Here is a 21,701-nt window from a genome sequence, read left to right as displayed (position 1 = left end):
GGTGTATTTACTGTAAGAATGTAATCGAGAATTTATCAGAATCTGAAAGATTCTATATTCAGCTGAATAGATGCAGAAGGCGGACAGTTCACTCTTTCGGATATATATGATAATCTGATCATTACATGTCATTTAGCTGACGCTTTTGTCCAAAGCAACTTACATCTTTAGAACACTCAGCATTTATGATGGGCCATTTTAGGGGTTCAGTATCTTGCCAAGGACACTTAGGCATGCTGATAGGAAAAACTGGGATTCGAACCGGCAACCTTCTTGTTGCAGAACACCCGCTCCATCCCCTAGGCCATGCTCTCCCCATCATACCCCTATCGTCAGAAAAGCACAATGAAATTAAAGTTAAAAAGAGAATTGAGTAATTTCTGTAATTTTCTTTGCTGATATCGATGGGTTAATGGATAATATGAAAAATATCCATTAATTGCAGCCTTACTCTGAATAGATAGATAGATGGATAGATAGATGTTACAGAAATCCAGTAGTGTGTACTTAGGGAGCGTAAACAACACACACAGAAGGGGACAGATGGATTGTCTCATGTTACATGTAGTTTCACAACCTAGTTCAGTACTTGATATTGTGTCACGTGAAATTTGCAGCGTGGATTTAGTTGTTTAATGTGATTGATCATGTTGAAAATGGTAATAGTGAAATAATAGCAGTACAGGCCTGGGCATGCAAACCCTTTCTGTGCTCAATTCAGGGCCCTAGATGAAGAAGAAATTCACAAGTCACAGTTACTGATGTGACCACCTTCTACAGGAAGTGATGACTTCCGGCTGCTGCGTGACAGTTCATTAAAACCCATCGCATACGCAGCTTCCTTATCACACACACACACACACACCCACACACAGAAAGAGAAAGAGCACATCAGTTAAGGCAGGATTCTGGTTATCATTTATTAGCATCTTTATGTCAGGTCAAAGTTTGAACACCAGCATGGAAGACAAACTGCTACAAACCCCTGAACAGGTATGGAACACAGCTCACCGGAGCATGTTGACATGTTTATTATATTCTGTCTCTCTTCTATAGTTACGTATCACAGAGTTTACTTGGCGATGGGCTGATAGCCAAACTAATGATTCCGTATACAATGTCTCTTCCTGTTTCCTAAGGCTCTGTCTTTAACCTTTTCTCACAAGTTTTATCTAAATTATTTCTTTTTTGAGAAACCAGAAAAAAAAAGTCAGATGAGTAGCAGCTGTGTCTAAAAAACGCACCCCTACACTGAGTCATACAGTCCACATGTCTATTTTAAAGTACTGTGACTATGATTCATCTTTATTTTGAGTGTCTGCTTTGATAAGATGAAGTAGATGGAAGCATATCTATCATGGATTAACACACACATCTGTTTCTGTATGTTTCAATTGTTGGTACTTACCAAACATACGGAGGAGATTCTGATCTGAAAGATAATTTGAGACATATTTCAAGCACAATGTTTATTTTCAGAGGCTGTTGTCATCACTTTGATATGCAAAGAGATGAAAACAGTTGTGTGTGTATGTTAAGTTCGGTAGAACTGTATTTGTATATTCATTTTGAGATACTAGTGTTTTCCTTTTTATCTCACTGTCACCTCAGAGTCGGTTTCATGATCGGTAATAGAGGAAGTCCCTGACAAGAAGCCTAGAGATTTTAAGTTTTGTAAATGAACGGGTCTGAAGCTAAAAACCTTTTAATACAAGTGTCCCCCAGTTTTATTTGAATGAACTGTTTTTATTGATGTCATAATAAGAATTCCTGCATTCATTTATTATCCTCTGTTTTATAGGAAAATGTCCCAAAAAGACAGGTAAAAGACATCATCAAACTTTATCCTGCAAGGGTTCATCCATTTAATAGCTGTTGGGCAATTTCATTCAACAAAATGTTATGCTGTAGCGAAATGAATGGAGCTCCGTGACTACTTAGAAAAAAGTTAAACTACATTTACATATAAGCTTCATTTGGAAATGACTGAATATTCATGATTCTTATGCTATTGTGTTGTTTTTTTGGTCAGGTTTCACCGGCCCATCCACGCAAATTTGGGTTGACGAGGAAATTGCGCGATAGGAGGGTAGGCAACACAGCGTGACATTGACCTACCTCAAAGTTTAACCAACAATAATGTAATTTACCACGTGTATTGAACAAAATCGGGAACAAGTTGTATTTCTTTTCTCCCTCTAGGATTTTAAGGAAGACGAGAACCCAGAAGAGAAAACACGAAGACACAAGGAGCTGGAGGTATCATAAGAAAAGATTTGTATCTCAATAGGACCTCACTGGTTAATGATAAATAATTACATAATCTAGGTTTCTCATTAACAAGCTCTCACTCTTTTTAAAGCTGAAGCCTCTATATAGGGAGCTGTTGTACACCATCGCCCATAAGATGGGTAAACCTTCGTCAACTGAGGTCTTCACTGATAGCCAGCTTCAAGAATACGTAAAGGAGGTAAACCTTTGCACATACACAACACAACCCATCCTTTTGTTGCCTCTTTGTGGTGTATGACTGACTACCCAGACGGTTCTGTTCAATTTCTCAGGCTTTCAATATGACAGACGCGGAGCACGATTGTCTGAAAGACAAAGTACAGAGTGCAGTGGTGAGAAAATTAAGTCAGCATCATTGCCCCAGTGAATAATGCACCTTTGGAGTAACTTGCTACTTCCTTCCATTCACCCAGGGCAGATTTCATAAACATGACTAAGGGCAACAATGAAAGGATTAAGTAACAACATATCTAAAAAAAATAAAAAAAATGTCTGATTCCTACAGCCCCCAGTTTACTGCCTGATGGCCACTGTGAAGGAAGGAAAGGAAATCCTGGGAAAAGACGTCACTGGTGAGTTGATGTGTTTTCTGACACTCTTCAAGGGAATTCACCCTTTTCAGTATCTTTTTGCTTATTGGTATTATTTTCTCATGTTAATTCACCTTTTAATTCTATTGATGTGTTGCATGAGCCATTTTGATAATGAATTGGTATAAAGATGTGTACTTTCAGTTTCACATGATGGGTTTCACTTCACCCATGTGTGCTCTTTGATTTGTACTGTGCTATATCTTGAAGTATCCTCTCTTGGAATCTCTGTACCGTGAAATAAAGTGATGTTAAGTGTCACTGTGCTCCATTGAGTCTACCACAGGACTGTGGTGTGTGTTTTGAACAGGTTTCAGTGATCCATACTGCATGCTGACCATACTGGAGGATGAACAAGAGCGTCGCACACGTCTGTCCAAAGCCAAACCCTGTAAATCAGTGGTGAAGGACGCTACATCGCATGACAAAATTTACGAGACAGACATCAAGAAGCAGACCCTGAACCCTATCTGGAACCAAACCTTCATACTGTGAGTTGGAATTCAGGTTCATATCAGAAGGAGCATATCGAAAGTTGCCTAACTTTTGTTTCCTTTTTAGAGAGTTTGAAGAAATCCATGGGGCCAACTTCCACCTCGAGATGTGGTGAGAAAAATCCTACAAGGCCTCATACTCATCTTCTGCGTCAGAATAATCTTGTTCCTGAAGTTCACCTCCGTTGTACCTCCTCTATTACAGGGATAAGGATGAAGATGTGTCCCTCTCTCAGAAATTAGAGGAAATCAAATCTAACTTTAATAGTCTAAAGAGGTACTATGCTCTCTCTGAGACTCACACGTAGTTTTAACCGTTAACCATGCAGGGCTGGTGAACATTTCTAACTCTACCTGTTTAGAATGATCAAGGATGCAAAAAAGGTGAAAGGCACAGATGACTTCTTGGGATGCATTGTCCTAAAGCTAAAGGTAGTAAATATTCATATTTAATAGTTATTTTACTCTTGACTTGTCTTTCCAGTCTGATACTTTGTAAAAAATGAAAGACTGAGACTGAGTTATATTTCAATACAGAATTAACATAAGCATTTAATGCTAAATAGAGTAAATTAACATTACTAACTTGAAGATTAACATTTGATATAGCAGAAAATCCCAATAAGGGTCAAGTTGACCCTATTCAGACCTGGATCATTTTTATCATTGTATCAAATTTGAGTAAAATCTACTTTCATAACTTTACAGTGTGTCCATTTGTACCACATAGGATCTCCACTGTACTGAAGACAACTGGTACAACCTGGAGCCCAGAACAGATACGTACCCTGATCGTGGCAAGTGCCACTTGAATCTCAAGTTCATCCATAAAGAGGTGAAGAAAAAAATCCTGATACTCATTCTGTAACACTTTGTGTATTCTTGATATAGTTTTACATGTTTGCGTAAGAGTATGTCAAAGATCTGTTGAGGAATGCAGTGAATTCTGGTCTGTCGTGGTGAAATTGGGCAGTTTGGGATCAAGTTGAAACTGGGCATGTCTTGTGTGACTGACAGAGAGACGGAACGCTGAGTGCTGGTCGCAGCGCTTATGTCAACTACTGTGGGATCCTGCAGCAGTGTATAAAAGCTTACATCTCCAAGACACAGGTAAAGGGATCCTTCCTCTCACCCCTTTTAAACCATATTTAAATACATTCCTTCTCTTTCTCTCTTCTTAAATCCCCCTTTGTTGTGTCGTCTCTCCTCAGAGTTCTGCTCCATGGAAAGGGGAGTTGTGTGGGGAGGCTCAGACTCTCCTCGAGTTTTATGCTACGCAGAATAACCTTTCCCCCTTTCTTCAGGACCTGGCGTAAGCAACATGTTAACACCCAGCTGATTAATAGCACATATATCAGATTGCAGAACCTACAATTAACAGAGTAATGGCAGGAACATGTAGGACACATTTTACATAATCCAAATAGGATTATTATTAAGGCAGTATATTGAAAAACTACACATCTAAGAATGAAATAAGCTTTGTAGTGTCTTTCTCATCATTCTCATTTGCTTATGGGTTGGTAATCATTCAATATTATCATCACATCAGCTCACAGTTGTATCATATCATGGTGATATGAATATATCATATCACTGTTTTCCAAGGCTCTGATGGCCAAGGGAATTATTAGTAACTTTTAAAACCAATGTGTTGATTTTTTCTTTCTGTTGTATTTCTGCGTAACATCGTGGATGTGTGTGTCTCTGACAGGAAGTGGGTGACGTATGGTAAGTTGTATCAGAGCCAGGAGTTGGACTCGTCTATGCTGCTCCAGCAGCTAACCAGTATAGAGTACCACTGGCATCAGCAGCAGCTGCCCTACCAGCAGGTACGATGCCTCTAACCTCAACTGAGAGAGGTGGACAGTCAGCGATTACAGTACATAAACTCAAATACTGCACATACTTTTGCTACTTCATACTTTTAACTTCAGTATCCAATATTTCAAAGGCCAATATTGTAGTTGTTGCAAATTTACACAAAATATTGTTTATGATTATACTATCTAATGTATACATAATTAATGAACAGTTAGCTCTATCTCATCTGGCTGCTACATGAATATGTATTTATGTATATGTCATTATTTCCATAATAATTGTCCAGTAAGTATTTAATCACCACAAGTTCTTTTATTATAAGGACTGCTCGAATGAGATTTCCAATGCTCTTACATATAACTGAGCATATTTATGCTATAATATTGAAATATTAAAAATGTAAGTAAAGAATCTTGATTCTGTTGCTCTCTCCCCAAAACAACCTAGTCATGAACTTATCAAGATTACACAAGCCATGTCAGAGCTGCTTGTGTTCTTGTCGGTAGATTTGTGATGGCTTTTGGCTGGTGGTAAAGTGAAACCAGGAGCTTGTTACTCAAGATGAGTGTTGAGTAACATGTTGCTCTCCGTGAACAGAAACAGGAACTTGGAGACTCTCTTCATGGTTTCCTGCAGTACGGACTCTGTCTGGTGGCCAAATACAGAGACATCTTCCCCCCAACACACAGTGCTACTCTGAAACTACACACACTGCTCAGGTACAGCCTGTTATTTAGGTTCATAGGTTTATGGTATCGATGACATGGCGTAGGCAATGCAGTGAATGTGCTTTTTACCCCAAAGAATCTTGGTCCAGATCTGCAAGACTCAGGCATTTCAGAAACTGAACCCGGCTCACTTTGAGTTGCATGATGAGGTCATCGATGTCATACAGGTCAGTAGTCATTCTAATGAGGTCATTGCGTACTGCATGTATATAATAAGGCCTTAATAACTTGTTATTTAACTTTTAACTTTAGAAGGGTACAGAGGAGTGGTTCACCATCCAGAAGGGTTTGCATCAGCCAATGACTAAGGTAAGGACACCATGTAAACCTTGAAACACTGAACCTGGAGTGGAGTTGGTGCTTCCATGATATCTCCATTTCATGTCATGTTGTCTTTGCACCGTGCTAACATACAGGACCTGTCAGAGATTGTGGTTGCCCTCTCCAGATTGATCACAAAGGTACAGGAGGACATCAAACATAACAAAGACGTCTGGAACAGGGTATTTGTTAGGTAAGGTGGGCGAGTGGACTGCTGGATTATTGTTTCACTTGGAGAACTTTGGCCTCTCTTATTACATGAGTGGTAGTCTGCATTATGTAGGCTTGGTGCAGGGCCTTGGTATAGTGCATGTTGGTCAGGGTAGCCCACTATAGCAACGTAATGGAACAAAGACAAACAATATTAAAGTTATTATTTAATCTGTGTTATGACAAGTCAACGTGTGTGCTGTAAACATATATTAAGTAAATGTATTTATAATAATAATAATAATATAAAAGTCTTTCATTGTTTTTCAAAGTCCTTCACAAGAGAATAAAAAAACATTTAAAATCGAATATTTTTTCAATTAAAGTAAAGAATTATAAAAAACAAACACTAATTGAGGGTGATGCATGGTGGCTTCAGTAATGCCTGTTAAACGCTATAACAGAAATGGAGCCAGCAAACGATGCAGAGACAACCTCAAATGTTAAGAAGGATTTCATCTTGAAATAACTTGAGCTTTAATTAGTTAAGGCCACCCATTCATCAATGTAAAAAAATAAAACAAAAAAAGCAGGCCAAACTGCATTAGGAATGTTTTCTACTTTTGTAATAATGAGTGTTCTTTTATCTCCTCATCGTTTAGTGTTGTGCAACTGGATGTGTTCACTGTTATCTATCAGAGGTTGGACTCCCTGGTAAGTTGCCCCATTCCGATTTGTACTTCTCACATCCCATCTACCCTGCGCGTACATGTTTGGTCTACTTACATGTTTACACAGGGAATTAGAGAGAAACAGCATTTCAATCCTGTCTATGTCCTGTGCAAATGGCAGAAATGAAATGCTTATGTTGACTTAAATTACTACTCTCAGCTCGCCACATTTCTCCTCTTCTCTCCTCTCCCCTCCACAGCTGGCAAAAGAAGTGAAGGAAACCTTGTCGCTGATGGATAAAAACATGGAGCAGCCCCTGGCCAACAGTCTGTTCCCCCTCTACCTGAGCCTGCAGGCCATCCACAAAGACAAGGCATTCTTACAGAAAAGGTCAGGCCTCACACTCAGGAGCACACTTTTCTTTGTCAGACGTACTCCACCACATCACTTCAACATGACCTCCAGCCCCCCTTCATTGTCACCCACCAGTCATGGCCCAAATGTGTTAATTTCATAGGATTTTAAGGTTATGGAAGTTTCCTGGAAGCTGGTGAAAGGAGAACTCAGGCAGCAGCTGCTGTCTTTTGCAAAAGATGTTTAATGTAGACTTGATGCATCAAGAGGCGGTGGTCTAGTGGCAGTAACTTGGACTATGGGCAGAGAAGGTCTCTGGTTCGTCTCTGGTTCGACTCCTAGGAGAGACAACAAAAGACGAACCTGGATTGATCTGTCCAAAAAAAAAAAGAGAATTCTCCCTACCATGTCTAGTGCCCCTGAGCAAGGCACCTTACTCCCCCAACATCTGGTCCCCGAGCGCCGTACATGATCGCTCACTGCTCTGTGTGTCCTGCACCAGAAGGGTCAAAAGCAGAAGTACAATTTCCCTACCTGCATGAGTGTGCCTTTGCATGTCTGTGCATGTGTTCGGGACAAATAAATGCATCTTAATCTTAATCTTAATCTTAAGGAGACCAGCAGGGGGAACAATACACAAATGTCTGAAGTTGTCTACCACAGCATCCCAGTATATCTCCGATGGACTGTGAGAGAGAAGGGAGTGTGTGTGGAATGAGGCCGGCCCCACTCTCCCAATGGCATACAGATATAATGTAATAAACACTATATACATAATATATAGTGGCATATATATAAACGTGTGAGGATGGTCAAAAATTCCTCAACACTGCCAATTCATGACCTCACACAATGCAACTTAGTCTCAGCTGATCACGTTTCAGCCCATTTTGAAAGCAGGGTGTAATTTCTTTCTTTTTTCCTCAGACTAAAATTAAAAAAAAGTAATAAATAACTAAATAATTCATAACGAGGGGGGGGGGGGCCTTCATATGGACTCATTTCGTGAAGGTGGTAAACACGACCCCATGAGGCAGCAACATGCTAAATCCACTAGGGAGGCATAGATTGAGGGAAGCAAGGATGTGATAAACGAGTGCAGTAAGTGGGGACCTGAAAAGTGGGGAAAGGGTTTTTTGTAACCAAAGGGTATGTCTGTTTTTTTCAAATTAGCTCCACAGTCCTCCCAATAGCACAACTTCAAAGGTAAATTGTGGTAACCAACATGGTACAGCTACATACAGGAATAACACAACTGACCTCATCCCCCAAAAAATGTATGAGATGGAACAGAGGATGAGGAGTTTGTGGTTTCAGGGGAATACTGGAGCTGACAAACTTTCACGAGGGCTTCAGAGACGCTCTGCCTTACTGGCTCAACCAGGCATTCAGCAAAACTCAAGACAGGGTGGAGCGCGCTGTGCAGGTGGACCAGGTACAGTAACACTTTTGATGCATACAATCATCATACATCATAAATTCAACGTGTCATTATATTGTGTGTTTGCGATTCCTCAGCTCGTGCCCCTCCAGGCTGGTTCAGTGCCAATAAAACACAGTTCCTCAGCGGTGGACCTGGTGGCGTGTGTCCAGCCTATCTGCCAGCTGTGGGAGCAGCTCTCCTGGCCTGACCCTGAGGAGGCCTTTATGCTCATGGTCAAGCTCACTGAGGTTCCTAATAGTTCCACTCACATGCTATATTAATCACATCATCTGAGTATGGGAACACTGGCAGTTGACAGTCTCTGCTCTCGGTGCCTTTTCAGGATGTGTGTAGGATTGTCATAAACTACTGTCGCATCCTGAAGGAGCGGGTCAAGGTGCTGTCGAAGGACTCGGATCATGGGAGTGCTATAAATATGGTAAACACAGACAAGGAGAGAAGACTCAAAACATTTCTAAATCTCCATAAGACACGAGAATCTCAATTCCCTGCTGTCCCTGCAGTTGTGTGTGGTAGTGAACGACTTGGAGCACCTAAGGTCCGTCCTGACCAGACTTCCCACACAGCTGAACTGGGCAGGGCTCCGAGACCGAACGCAAAATGTCATCGGCAAAGGCCAGTTCCACAACACACTGCCCTCGCAGGTTGAGCAGGCACAGAGCTTCCTCAGCCGCGAGATCCGCTCTGCTTTGGACACTCTCGGGAAAAAGGTGCGTACATGTGGTAAGGAAAGGTTATCAAACTCTCTGTCTATGAAGAGACATTAAATATCACCTCTCTATCCATGTGTCTCACAAGCTGAATACCGACATTGAGACTCATGTGAGAAACATGTCAACCAGGCGTCGGATTCCCTCCAAGTCCACAGAGGATGTAAGAGACAATAGCTGCCAGTTTAGCACTAATATCGTTGCCCATAGCGTTTGCTCGATATCCAGCCCTCTTGTCCGTTTTAGGCAGCCGCCCCTCTGATGCGCTTCCTGGAACAAGAGCTGCACTACATGAATGAATACCTGGTTCAAGAGAACTTCAACAGGTACAAGGCTCGATTCTCACCATACAACATCACAATTCCTGGCTTACATCGTGAGCTCTGATGGATCCATGTTTGTCTCCGTGGGTTAAAAAACAGTTTGTTTCACGCAACATCAGCTCATGAAATGTTTGTCATTGTTTGTTTCTCCTGCTTGCAGTCTTCTGACTCCACTTTGGAATAACTCGTTGAAGATCCTCGAGCACGTGGCTAGTCAGCATCGACAACAGGAAGGGCTCATGGTGTTCTGCCAGAGGCTGCTGTACACTCTGCAGGTCGGTCTTTGGCCATGTGGTTGACTGCAAGAGCAAAACACAAATAATGTACAGTAAACTGCCACATGTGTCTGCTCAGACCAGAGACTGTATATAAAGATGAACGACCTGACAGCAAAAGGGGAAGCCAAGTCATCTTGATTGCCCCCCCTGGTGGCTGGCTGCAGTATATGTCATAAACTGTGCCTCCTCCATGTTGGTTGATGGTAAATAGACCAAACTAAAAAGTCAAAGAACATGTTGATTACATTGTTCTCAAAGATGCAGTCTGTCGGTTTAGGAAGTTAATATCATACTGATGCATGCTCAAGTGCTCATTTCTACTTTTACAGGAAATCTGGTTTAGTTCTCTCTCTTGCCACAGCTTATTTACATACATTTTTGGCTCCATGTATTTCATGTATTTCAGTGCCTAGAGCAGTGCTTCCATGCCGAGGGAAATGGACTCCCTCTGAAATCACTTCACTCACATGAGTACAAGGTGAGAATCTGCAGATACAGCAGAGGACAGTTATCATTTCTCTGACCAGCAAACGATTTATCACTTATCCGGGGGGAACGTGGGGACGAGTGTTATGAACACACACAATTCACAATGTAATACCTCCCCTGTCTGTCCAGATTCTCAAAGCTCATCTGACTGATAACTCTCTGAGCAGCCAGGAGCTCGTGCAGAAGTTCCACGAGAGGAAGATAAGGGAGCAGGTGAGACCAGTCGACTGCTGTGAATGTGTAAACTCCTGTGAGTCCTTTTGTTCAAAGCTTCCGTTTCCTTCTCTATGATGACAGAACGTGTACAGCGGAGAGAAATACGGCGCAGTCACCCTCCGCACATCCTACAGGAGATCGGACCAGAGACTGAGAGTTGAGGTGTTGAACGCTGTCAACCTCGTACCACTGGACTCTAACGGTAAATAGGGGACAATAATAGCCACATACATTACAAAAAGTGTACAGTCCATACCCCGCTATGGGCAAGTTCCCCAAATGTGTCTTTTTCAGCAAGATCCATTATTTGTTGAAGAAAGTGATCGAGAAGTGAAAATGACCTGATGAGCCCCTTTCTCCGCATCCACGCCAAATTCAAATGGGCTCCTGCCAAATTTGTTAGGAATTAACGCCATGTTTTTGCCTGTGACCTTTCGCCAGGTTTCAGTGATCCATTTGTGCAGCTGTGTCTGGAGCCTCGCCACATCTTTCCCAAGGTAGAGGTTCGCTGCACTCAGTTCAAAAGCTGTGACCTCAACCCTCTTTTTGACGAGGCCTTCGAATTGTAAGTTGCAGGCCATTTAAGTCAGTATTCTTACTCAGGTCTTGGCTTTTGACCTTTCATAGTCAATCTGTGGCCTTGATATGCTTTGGACCTCCTTCATCTCCACCCCTACTCTCTTTTATATAGTCTGGTTTCCTTGGATCAGTGCCTGTCTCAAGGGGCTTGCCTGCTGGTGACTGTTCTGGACCACGACACCTTGAGGTCGGACGACTTCGAAGGCGAGGCCTTCCTGGGACTCAAGGGCATACCGGGAGTTGGAGGAGCAAGGGAGGGAGATGGACTCAGCTCACGGCCCGACAGTCCCCCTGCTCAGATACGTCTGCCACTGATGCATCCTAAACCTAATGGTATGATCTGTCAGTTGGTTTAGCCCAGTCAAGTGGCTTTTAAATAACTTTCAGGGAGCAATAGGACAAAAATATACCAGAGTCCCTGACAAGTGTGTCAACTAGATCCCCTTATGAAACCATGTTTTAATTCAGTACATCTGTATTTGGATCCGAACCAAATTGGAAACCCTCAAATAATATCAGGCCCCTGAGCATGTCTGATTTTATCTTTAAGATTCATTAATTCTTCTCTGAAAATTCATTCAAAATGGTGAAAAACACGCAAACTCGCAATGGTGAATGGAAAGGAAAAAAATCCTGGATCCAGTTCCTGATCCAGATCCACACCAACATCTAATTGTTTTTTATCTTCCGAATACCAACAATGTTTTCTGTTTTTTTCCTATAATTTTCAGAAGACAACATTCTGAGTCTACTGGAGTCCAGGAAGGGAGAACGCGAGGCTCAGGCCTTCGTGAGGAAGCGAAGACACAGAGAGAAACAGTCTCAGGAAGGGATGGGAGAGAAATAAATACAGAAACCAGCTCTTCCTCCAAAAATATACAATTTGTTTTTAATGATCTGTACCAAAAACAAAAAAGATCCACTCAGATGGAAACACTGGTATTGGATGAGTTGTGTGTTGGTTAATACCAGAGACCATCACAGTGATCATGAACATTTTCACACCTGCATTTAAACCTTACAAGCCTTCATACATCTGTTTGCTCCCAATGCTTTGTCTTATCAGTGCAAAAGATAAGTATGACATAATTTAACTGTATATGACAACATTTGACAAACTGTGAAATGTTAGAGATTACTGCACATGTAAAAATTGGCAGAGAAAATCGGTCACATGTTCAAAACATAGCAAAGAGGCTGGTAAAAAAAGACAGAACGTTTATGTTTGAGTTAACATGAAAAATATTTTAAGTAAAAATTAAAATGATGTAATTTCAAAAACTACACAAGTTGACTGAGTACATTTGCCTTGGATGTGTTAACATACTTTCCTCTTCCAGTTCAATTGGAAACTGGAGAAAACCTGAGTGCTTTAAAGGGGCCATCTGCTGGAAACTTCAACAAATAATACAAATTCTTTAAATATTTTCTTATTATTTAACAGTAATTTTAAATAATTATTTTTGCTAAAAATAACTATTGAGAAAACAAATTCAACTTATTCTAGACAAGTGCTACTAGCAGTCTGGTATGGCCCCGTTTTCGCTGTAGCATAATGGGATTACAGTTGGGATGAAACTAAATATGCCCTTTAACTGTTTTCAGTCAGACCTGATGATTTTGTTAAGACAGCTCATCACCCTCGAATATCCGAATACAAATCTGGGAGTTCTTTGGTTCAGGATTTCAAAACACAGCACAGTGAACCAGCCTGACACCACCAGACCACCAAGTCCAACTTAAGATGCTTTAAGACACCAGCTCTGGAGAATTTCGGACATCGTCTGGAGACAGTTATAGTCCCACCTCACCCATTAATAACTACTCATATATCTCGTTCATAGACAGCATATGGTTTAGTGGGTGTACTCTGGTACAATCTACTCATTGCTGAGGAGGACTGTGGATTTAAGGATAATGAAAACTTTGGACTATTACGAGTAAGAGACCAAACTGTTCAGTTTTCATATGAAATGTTTCGGCGCTTTTCAAGTGCCAACATACAAACAAATGCCATAGACCTTTGTTGAAGTAAGGTGTCCGGGTTTAATCCTCAGCAGATCACACTGGAACAATCCAGATTTAGAGAGAAGACAATTCTCTGTATGTTTAGGGCTAGCCCGTGCTTTATAACATCAGAATATGATTAAGAACTATGTGCGTATATGTTTCATAGTTAGGGTTAGTGAAGAAATAACAGGCGGGCAAATCAAGAACAAGGGTTAAGAACAGTGTTGCTGGTTAAGAGCATTAACTAGTAAATTGTACTGGTGTTTCATGGGTAACACTGGAGTAATTATTAATTCTAAATTCCACTTTAAGAGCTTTCGCTTTGATACCAGCGCTCACTAAGCTGGTCATTCATCATTAAAAGTGTCTTAAAAATACAAAACCAGATCAGTGTTTGGGAGTGGTCACCATGTTATAGAAACGACCTTGACGTAATTCTGAAAGGCGGCTGAGAGCCAAGGCTGGTATCTGTGGAATCAGGACTGACTGTTCTGTTAATCGGCGTTGGTCCGACTGGGTTGTGAGGTCAAGAGAGCTGCGGCTCCAGGGTCTGTTCGGGGCAGAGCGGGCACTCTGTCGAGGCGGAGCAGCTCTCGCACTGTAGACCATGGCCGCAGGGCAGGGACAGCGAGCCCGCCTCTCCACACGTCACACAGCACTGCCTTTGCTTCCTGTACACCACCTGGATACACAGAGGGATGGAAAAGGCTTAGAAGTTTTGAGCTGAAGAATGCTGCATGAGTCAGAGGAGCCCACATGATGTTCACAGATATTTACTGAGATTGGAAAAAAAAGGAACAATTTGAAAAAAGGCTGCAGGGAAAGAGTGATGGTGATTTAAAAAAAACTGAAACTAGTATGTGAATTGTGTCAGAAACATCATCAATATAACCACAGCCAATCCACATTTCATGAGAATATCCATTTCATGAGAATTTCCGTAGATCAGTTCATGTCTAAAAGCAGCATTAATAGTACATAGTACTTGTTTATTTAGGACACCTCTTACACAGACTGAGTTAACTGTCATTAATAACATGACCCAGATATAACTTGCTCCACTTCTCAGTTTTTGTGTATGATCTTATTACCAAAATTGTAAAAGATTCATAAATGTATCAGTAAGAATGCAGACTACCTACATCACTATTGTTCACATGAACACGGAGAGAACTGAAAACTATATCAGAACTTGATGAGGTTGACTGAGGTATGTTATCCCACCTGTTCTACAGCGTGTAAGCAACTACACAGTTGGGCCTGCAAACTTAGGACTGACTCCAAGGGCAGTCTGTGTAATAGCTGGAGCTGGTGAAGTGCTAGATGGGGGTTGTCGCCGCTCCTTAAGCTCTCCAGCGCCTCCTGCAGGAGAGTAGCCTGTCTCTGTGCCTCCTCCTCAGCCTGCCTGGCTCTCTCCGCCTCCATGGCTAATCGTGATGCATGGGCACGAGACTCCTCTGCATCTGCCTTCAGAGCAGCCCATGACTACAAAAGACATTGAGCAGAGTACAAAGTTGTTAAACATTTTTTTTTCACAAATTAAGAATTTTTTTTTGACTCATTTCAATTTCAGGATTACGTTGTTAACATTGAAAACTTTTTTTTTATATCCCTGTATACATGGTCATAACAGTATCCAGGATTCTTAACATCTGTTTGCAGTTTGTACATTCTGTACCAACAGAGAATGTTAAGAAACCTAGAGTTGACATGCCACAGTATCCCAGTTCCTGGATCCCATTTTCCAGTGGTCAAAAACCCCTCTAACATCTGGCTTTAGTCCACAATTAGAATGGATACAATCAGCAATCACTCCCTCGTTAAATGACTCTGCAATAGACAAGTATTTTATCGGCTCCAGCTGTGATTGGCAGTGATGGAAATATGACACCCAGAAGATTGTGCCAATTTCTTCTATATTTTAGCGGACTAGACGCTGCACCTTTACCTTCGCAACATTCATGCACTACCAGGCTATCATGTGATTAGCCATGAACGTTTGTATACTTATTGTAACATCTTGGGAACAACTTGCAACTGCTATTTTTTTTCTTTTTGACTGGCAAGATAAGGAGCTTTTCATTTTCTGGTGAGTCTGTGAAGTCAAATGTGACTCACCGGGGATTTAAAACAAAGGAAAAGAAACTTGTCTCCTGGCAAAGGGAAAGGAGGTTATCGCCTTTTTTCAGCAGGTTTACTCGTGGTAAAAAAACAGCGTATACTTGCTTATTTTGGTGTAAAATAGGTATATGACCACGTTTAGACCTGGCATTAAATTCCTACCCGAGTGATCTGATCAGAAGTGGTCAGCACTCAGTTCAGGTGTGAAAGCACCAGCATGCGTCCTGAGATCCTATCACTGACACCACATTCAGAGGTGTTGTGAGAAGCATGTGGCCACATTCTTTCTGATTTACAAATGTGAATTCAACTTAAATTTTGCACTTCTCAGTGCCAATACCTTCATTTGTTTGTGGCTACTGCTTGAACTTAGTTACGACACTCCATGTCACAGACCCATGCACACATGCCCCACTACCTACCCACCTGAGCTGTGTGTCTCCAACTGTGACCCCACTGCTTCAGTGCCCTGTGAGCCTCCTCCAGCTCCTGTTTGAGCCGGGCGGTCTCTGCACAGGGGCCAGAGGGCAGCAGGGTGGGGGGTGTACCGGGGGAGCCCTGGCCCGATGGAAAGTGCTCCCAGATGTTAGTGCTCATACCGTTCAAACCTACAAAATAAAAGAATAAATATTATCGAAAACATATCATCACTCACTGCACCATGTGATGTCTTGGATCAATCTCCACAAACCTAAGGAGCTATGAGAAGGCCCAAGGAAGGAGCTCTCTGATTGGCCAGGTTGTGATAGCTGAGAAGAAAAGAAGGGTGACGTGTGTGGCCTGATTGGAGGGGACGGTGAGGGGGAGCTGAAAGGAGCAGAGCTGCTGAAGGATCCTGGGATGTTGACTGGGGCGGAACTCTGGAGCTGGCTGCCTCCTGCAAAGGCAAATACACAGATACAAGTTATTTTTGTGTGTGTGTGTGTGTGTGTGTGTGTGTGTGTATGTGTGTGTGTGTGTGTTTATACTGCTTCATATTGATGTGCTGTGTAATTCTGTGAGTTTGTGTACCCAGCATCACCCCCACACTGGGCAGAGAAGAGCTGCTTTCCAACCTCCTCTCCAATGCGGACACGCCAAAATCATTCAAGTCAAGATCATCAAGGGCGGACTCTATCAAACACACATATCAAATACACTTTATATAAACATATTACAGTCATTTTAAATGTTCGCTGCCCCTACTGATTGAGAGGATTCAGATTTTCGACATCCTGGCTTACCAACGACTGACTCCACAGTCTCACTGGTGGGGTAGAAGGGCAGAGCATTAGCATTCATGCCTGAGGAGATGCTGGACCCATGAGGTCCGAGAGTGGCGGGGCTGGGTGGGGTGGCAGCCAGACTGGAGGGGATGCTGGAGGACAGACTCAAAGGGCTGCCCACTGGTAAAAACACCAACAAGTCCTAAGTGGGGGGAAAGATGGCATTTGAGGAAACAGTCATCCCTTTTTTCTGACCTTGTAGCAAGATTTCAGATTACTGAAGACAATATGTGGGCCAGCTAGAAATTATACCGAATTTTGGAGTGTACAGGAATGATTAAAAAAATATCCAAGATGTAATTTCACCTGTTTGCTTTGTACTGACGCCAATTCTCTGTTACGCTGCTCGAGGGCAAAACTCCTTTGCTTGGCCTGAAACCACAAACAATATGAGAGTGATAACAACATGCAGGAGAAGCATAGTTGCTACAATAATATAAAGTAAATAATTAATTACATTTATTAGTTTCCTGTAATGCCTGTGTTCCCCTGTGTCAGTATCCGTCCTTCTCACCTGATCCTCCCTCTCAAATCCAGGAGCTCTGCCGTACCCTCCTTCTTTGGCCCAGGGCGACAGGGGCTCAGCTCCTCCAATCGCGTCTTCACACAGGGACAGAACGCTACCCAGTAGCCCCTGCTCTGCTATACATGACCCTGCAGATGGGGAAAAGAGGTCCAGAACAGAACCACATCCCATGATGGTTCTGCTGGGGCTTGAAGAGGCATCTTGGGCAGGAAGAGGGTCTGGAGGTCTAGGGGGTGGCGGAGAGCTGGGAGCGGGGAAAGACGGTTCCTCTGGAACAAAGGGCTCTGGAGTAGGATTAAAAAAATACAACATTAAATGAAAAACATTTACTCATCAGATTGTTGGTGTGTAATGCAAACAGATGCACTGTGGGATCTTACTTTCAACATGAGCAAAGGCACAGAATGGCCCTCTGGGACAGCTGCCGCACTGCTGCATGTCATTGCACTTTGTGGATTTATAGATCTGTGACAGAACAAGCACATCATGAACCTCATCATCATCCCCTTGCAAGCTCTGGTCTAGACTGCGTACGTTTTCTGCTGAAACACACAAACCTCTGGGTGGAACTGTTGCTCTGTTCTCGTGTGACAATACTGACATCCCTCTGCTCCCTCACATTTACTGGGATCTCCCCATTCCTCACTCTGCTTAACCGCTGGACATGGCAGTGCTCTGTGGGGGCAGGAACACATTTTTTAAGATCATTTTCTTTATCACAACTACAATCAAGAGGAACAAATATAAATGATGTAACATAGCACCTGTATTTGTGCTTATGCGGGCTTCGCCTCCGGTCTTTGCTATTATGGTAATATGGACAGGCATAACCTTGACGGCACAGACGGGGTGGTTTCTTGCACAGTTCGGTCTTATAGTGGGACAGCACGTAGTTATTATCTATAGAGTATGTAAACAAAAAAACAATCATAATCAAAAGCATCATCAAGGGTGTTACTGAGGATATAAAAAACGTGTTTTCCTCCCAGTAGGCTTTACATATACAGTTTTAGAAAAAAGGTTCAATATGGCCCCTTTTCCACTTAAAAAAAAACTACAACGTGCTCACATCTGGGTTTTGTCTGCTAAAGGAATGGAAACAATCATCATTCACTCACAGGTCACATGACTCTGCAGTAAACACAGATTTTCATCAGCTCTGATCTGAAGTGACGTTATGACATGCTTTGAACTAACAGGCATAAATAAACATCCATGAACATTTGTGGGTTTACCTGCCTTTGAGAAACCAGGATACATCAGCTAACATTGGCGTACTAGAGATATAAGTATCACTATTCTAGCAAGGACAAAATCAACAGTTGTTGGACTTTAATGAGAATTACCACTCCAGTTGGAAACATGAAAATGTCGGTTGTATAATGTGCTGTTACACAAATTTACCATGCCAGCGTGGTTCTTCACTCAGGATCTTTTCTATGAGGGCAGTACTTGCTGCCTGTCCCGACTGCCCATCTCCTCCACCTCCCTCCGAGGACCCCGAGCCTCCCTGAGACTCCATCACCTGCACTTCTCTGTAAAACCCATAGTGTGCAAGAGACTCGGAATGACTATAACACAGATACACAGAAGTCATATATTTTTTTCCAAGTTAAAAAAAGCTGGCAATTTTTGGGGGGTGAGGGGGGACTTCTTTTTGGCACCTGATATCATAGACAGGGCTGCGTAGGTCATGTGATCCATGTGCAAAGGCACAGTGGTAGCCATTTTTGCTGCAGTGGCCTTTTGCATCGGTTTCGTGGATACATGATCCTGTTTTATAGTAGCGGAGGTGGTATCTGCGCTCGGTGTCCCCTGCTGTCCTATGTAGAAACGGGCATCTGGAAAACACAGGAAGTTTAACATTCAGAATAAAGAATGAACATTGAAGTATTTTGAGGCAAGCCTTGCACAGTATACACACTATACTGTATTCTGCGACTGCTGCAGTTAATATGTATGTCACTATCGATGTATGGAAATTCAAATTTTCAAAAATTCCCAGAACACGAGGGACTATCATTAAAGCTCAAAACCAAAATACATGCAATTTACAATTACAGTGGAAACTGCTTACACTCCTGATAAAGCCAATATACACTTGTACTGATCAAATAGTTTGGTTCAGAAGTATTTTTCCCAAATACTCTTTAAAACTTTTGCTTATAAACTTGCTCATAACGATATTACACTAGTTTCCTACGAGTTATATCCCTCTCAAACTTTTTTCTAAATAGGCACCAATAATAAAAAGTGCTGTACAATTTCCCCCTCACTGTATTGTTTGTAACAAGCCTTATTGAAATGACGAGTGAAAAAGGAATGTTTCACATAGTGTTTCACAAAGAAAGCTATTAGTATGTATCAAAGACATCCCCGGCTGACCCTACATCAACTTCCATCCTTTACATTCTCTTGTCTGTGCAAGTTGCATAAGGGTTGTCATGCAGACCATAACGGCTCAGCACATTTCAGTGGAACAGAGCCGGACAGAGTGCGGGAGTGGCTGTTTTCAGGTGCTAATGCAAACTGAAGACTATGCATCAGACCCTAATCTTCGAGGGGTTTCAGTTAGACTTCCAATTGTCGATAAGGTGTATGCTCAATCACTAACCCTATCCCTTTGTTGTGCAAAGTCCTGGCTCACTTGAACATTGTCAAATTTAAAAGGCAAATGATTACAAAAGTGTCTGAGGTGGGACAGGGAAATGCTTTTGATAAGGCATGAATAAACAGTTTAAAAGATGAGCTGGTAAAAACCTGTGGTCTGTGAGGGTTCTAACAAAAGACCAAGTAATTATCCTCACTGCTGTTTACTTACACAATATACCCAGTACAAAAAGTGCTAGTAACCACGACCACCTTCCCAGATACAATAGGATTTAAAGAGGTCCTTCAACTATCAAGTTCTGGGGCCTGATGCCAACATTTAGGGGTACAAATGTACATTACCAATATATCAGCCAATATATACTGCACAAAAAAAATTGAAATAATGTTCTATACAATGTAAATGCAAAAGCACATCTTGCTGCCTTGTGTATCTTGGGAAAAATAATTTCATGTTTGCAGATATATGAAAACATTAATGAAGAAACCGATATGTCTGTGAAAGGCTCGCGCAGTCAATCAAACAACATTGTTCTGCCTCAAGTTCAAAGTATTGGTCTAATGAAAGGCACAAGATGTCAACAGGTAACACAAACAGGCTCTGAAGCAGTCTTCCCCATCACTGACGTTTGGGTCACACTCACTCGTCTCCATCAGGACAGGTGCCGGTTCCCTCATCGTATTTGGTGCAGTAAACATCTGGGCTGTAGTTGAACGTCCCGTCCCGTCTGCGGATGGGCCTGCGGCGCCTCTGGTTCAGGAAGTGCCAGTGGAAGCAGGAGAAAGGCCGGTGTTGTGTACATTTATGCTGCACGAACAGGGGGCACTGCTCCGTCCTGAACTCCTTCAGATATCTGCCATGCACAGAAGCAGCAGTGGGAAATTAATTCAGACATTGATTATATTATGTTTCACAGTAGATTTCAAGTTCACACAAGAAAGAGTTCATTTAAATGTATGTACAGTACATTCAATATCCCTGGATACATAGGTTGAGTCACCAGTGCCTGTCTAACCTCATCACATTCCCTGCTGTTGTGATAAATATCTACTGTTATTGTGTTGTGTAGCATTACCTCAATCTAATATAACATATTTGTACTAATGAAACATGTGAAAAAGCACAGACCTGGAGTTGTGCTGTTTCGTTAAGCAATTAAGAAATAACAACAGCTACTGACGTTAGGCCTCTTTATACAGACCTGGTCCACTTTATAGACACACTGTCACTGGACAAACAAGCAAGCGTCCATTTATCAACCTTCACTTGCTCGTTTCTGTCTTTTGCCTGTAGTTTACTTCATGCAACTACACGTGAGGCTGTGTGCACTTAGCTAGCTAATCCTGCAAAGTGGCTACTACGTACGTGTAATGTTGAGGTTTCTCGGGCTGTACGTTCAACACGGTTGCGGGAGATGTCGAGCCCCCCGCGGACGAGGACGAGGAGGAAGAAGAGGGACCCCCGCTGGTCGTCACCGCCGAAGCCGACGGGGGCTGCGATTGTGTTTTGGACATTTCCCCCCAGTTTAACGCCCGACAACAAAAAGCTTGTTTTTAGCTTCGTGGCTAGCTATTCGTGTTAGCTTCGAAATCCGCATTCTACTCCGATGTGAGCTTGCGCAAGGCAGCAGGAAGTAGTAGCAGAGGGGACAACAAGACGCCGCGCGGAGTTATGGGAGATGGAGTTTTGTCATCGATAACAATT

General features: G+C 42.3%; 2 protein-coding genes across 5 annotated transcripts; one reads left to right on the top strand and one right to left on the bottom strand.

The window, feature by feature from the left end:
• The first annotated feature begins 864 nt into the window (after positions 1–864).
• unc13d (unc-13 homolog D (C. elegans)) lies at positions 865–12,336 on the top strand. The gene is made up of 34 exons (XM_062378940.1): positions 865–993; positions 1,802–1,822; positions 2,033–2,089; positions 2,203–2,259; positions 2,363–2,470; positions 2,565–2,624; positions 2,798–2,864; positions 3,193–3,373; positions 3,444–3,488; positions 3,582–3,653; positions 3,739–3,808; positions 4,107–4,211; positions 4,394–4,486; positions 4,588–4,688; positions 5,091–5,208; positions 5,798–5,919; positions 6,005–6,095; positions 6,181–6,237; positions 6,345–6,442; positions 7,062–7,113; positions 7,331–7,461; positions 8,743–8,860; positions 8,944–9,096; positions 9,192–9,287; positions 9,373–9,579; positions 9,668–9,742; positions 9,826–9,905; positions 10,063–10,177; positions 10,587–10,658; positions 10,799–10,882; positions 10,967–11,087; positions 11,327–11,450; positions 11,577–11,797; positions 12,196–12,336. The coding sequence occupies exons 1-34, from the start codon at positions 934–936 to the stop codon at positions 12,309–12,311; spliced, it is 3,348 nt and encodes a 1,115-aa protein (XP_062234924.1). The 5' UTR covers positions 865–933; the 3' UTR covers positions 12,312–12,336.
• On the bottom strand, positions 12,328–21,622 carry unk (unk zinc finger). 4 transcript variants are annotated; one of them, XM_062378941.1, is made up of 15 exons: positions 21,363–21,622; positions 20,641–20,850; positions 19,051–19,227; positions 18,791–18,957; positions 18,151–18,286; positions 17,944–18,061; positions 17,767–17,851; positions 17,318–17,670; positions 17,167–17,232; positions 16,819–17,002; positions 16,607–16,708; positions 16,287–16,472; positions 16,022–16,203; positions 14,699–14,959; positions 12,328–14,156 (listed from the first exon to the last, which is right to left on the bottom strand). In XM_062378941.1, the coding sequence occupies exons 1-15, from the start codon at positions 21,509–21,511 to the stop codon at positions 14,001–14,003; spliced, it is 2,532 nt and encodes an 843-aa protein (XP_062234925.1). In that variant the 5' UTR covers positions 21,512–21,622; the 3' UTR covers positions 12,328–14,000. The 4 variants fall into 4 exon arrangements, with proteins under 4 accessions (XP_062234925.1, XP_062234927.1, XP_062234926.1 ...); XM_062378943.1 differs by having other exon boundaries at positions 17,375–17,670; positions 21,363–21,621; XM_062378942.1 differs by having other exon boundaries at positions 18,791–18,921; positions 21,363–21,621.
• Positions 21,623–21,701: the final 79 nt, after the last annotated feature.

This window comes from Platichthys flesus, chromosome 20 (genome assembly GCF_949316205.1).
Source record: "Platichthys flesus chromosome 20, fPlaFle2.1, whole genome shotgun sequence".
Classification (NCBI taxonomy): Eukaryota; Metazoa; Chordata; class Actinopteri; order Pleuronectiformes; family Pleuronectidae; genus Platichthys; species Platichthys flesus.
This window is presented reverse-complemented; position numbering and strand designations above follow the sequence as displayed.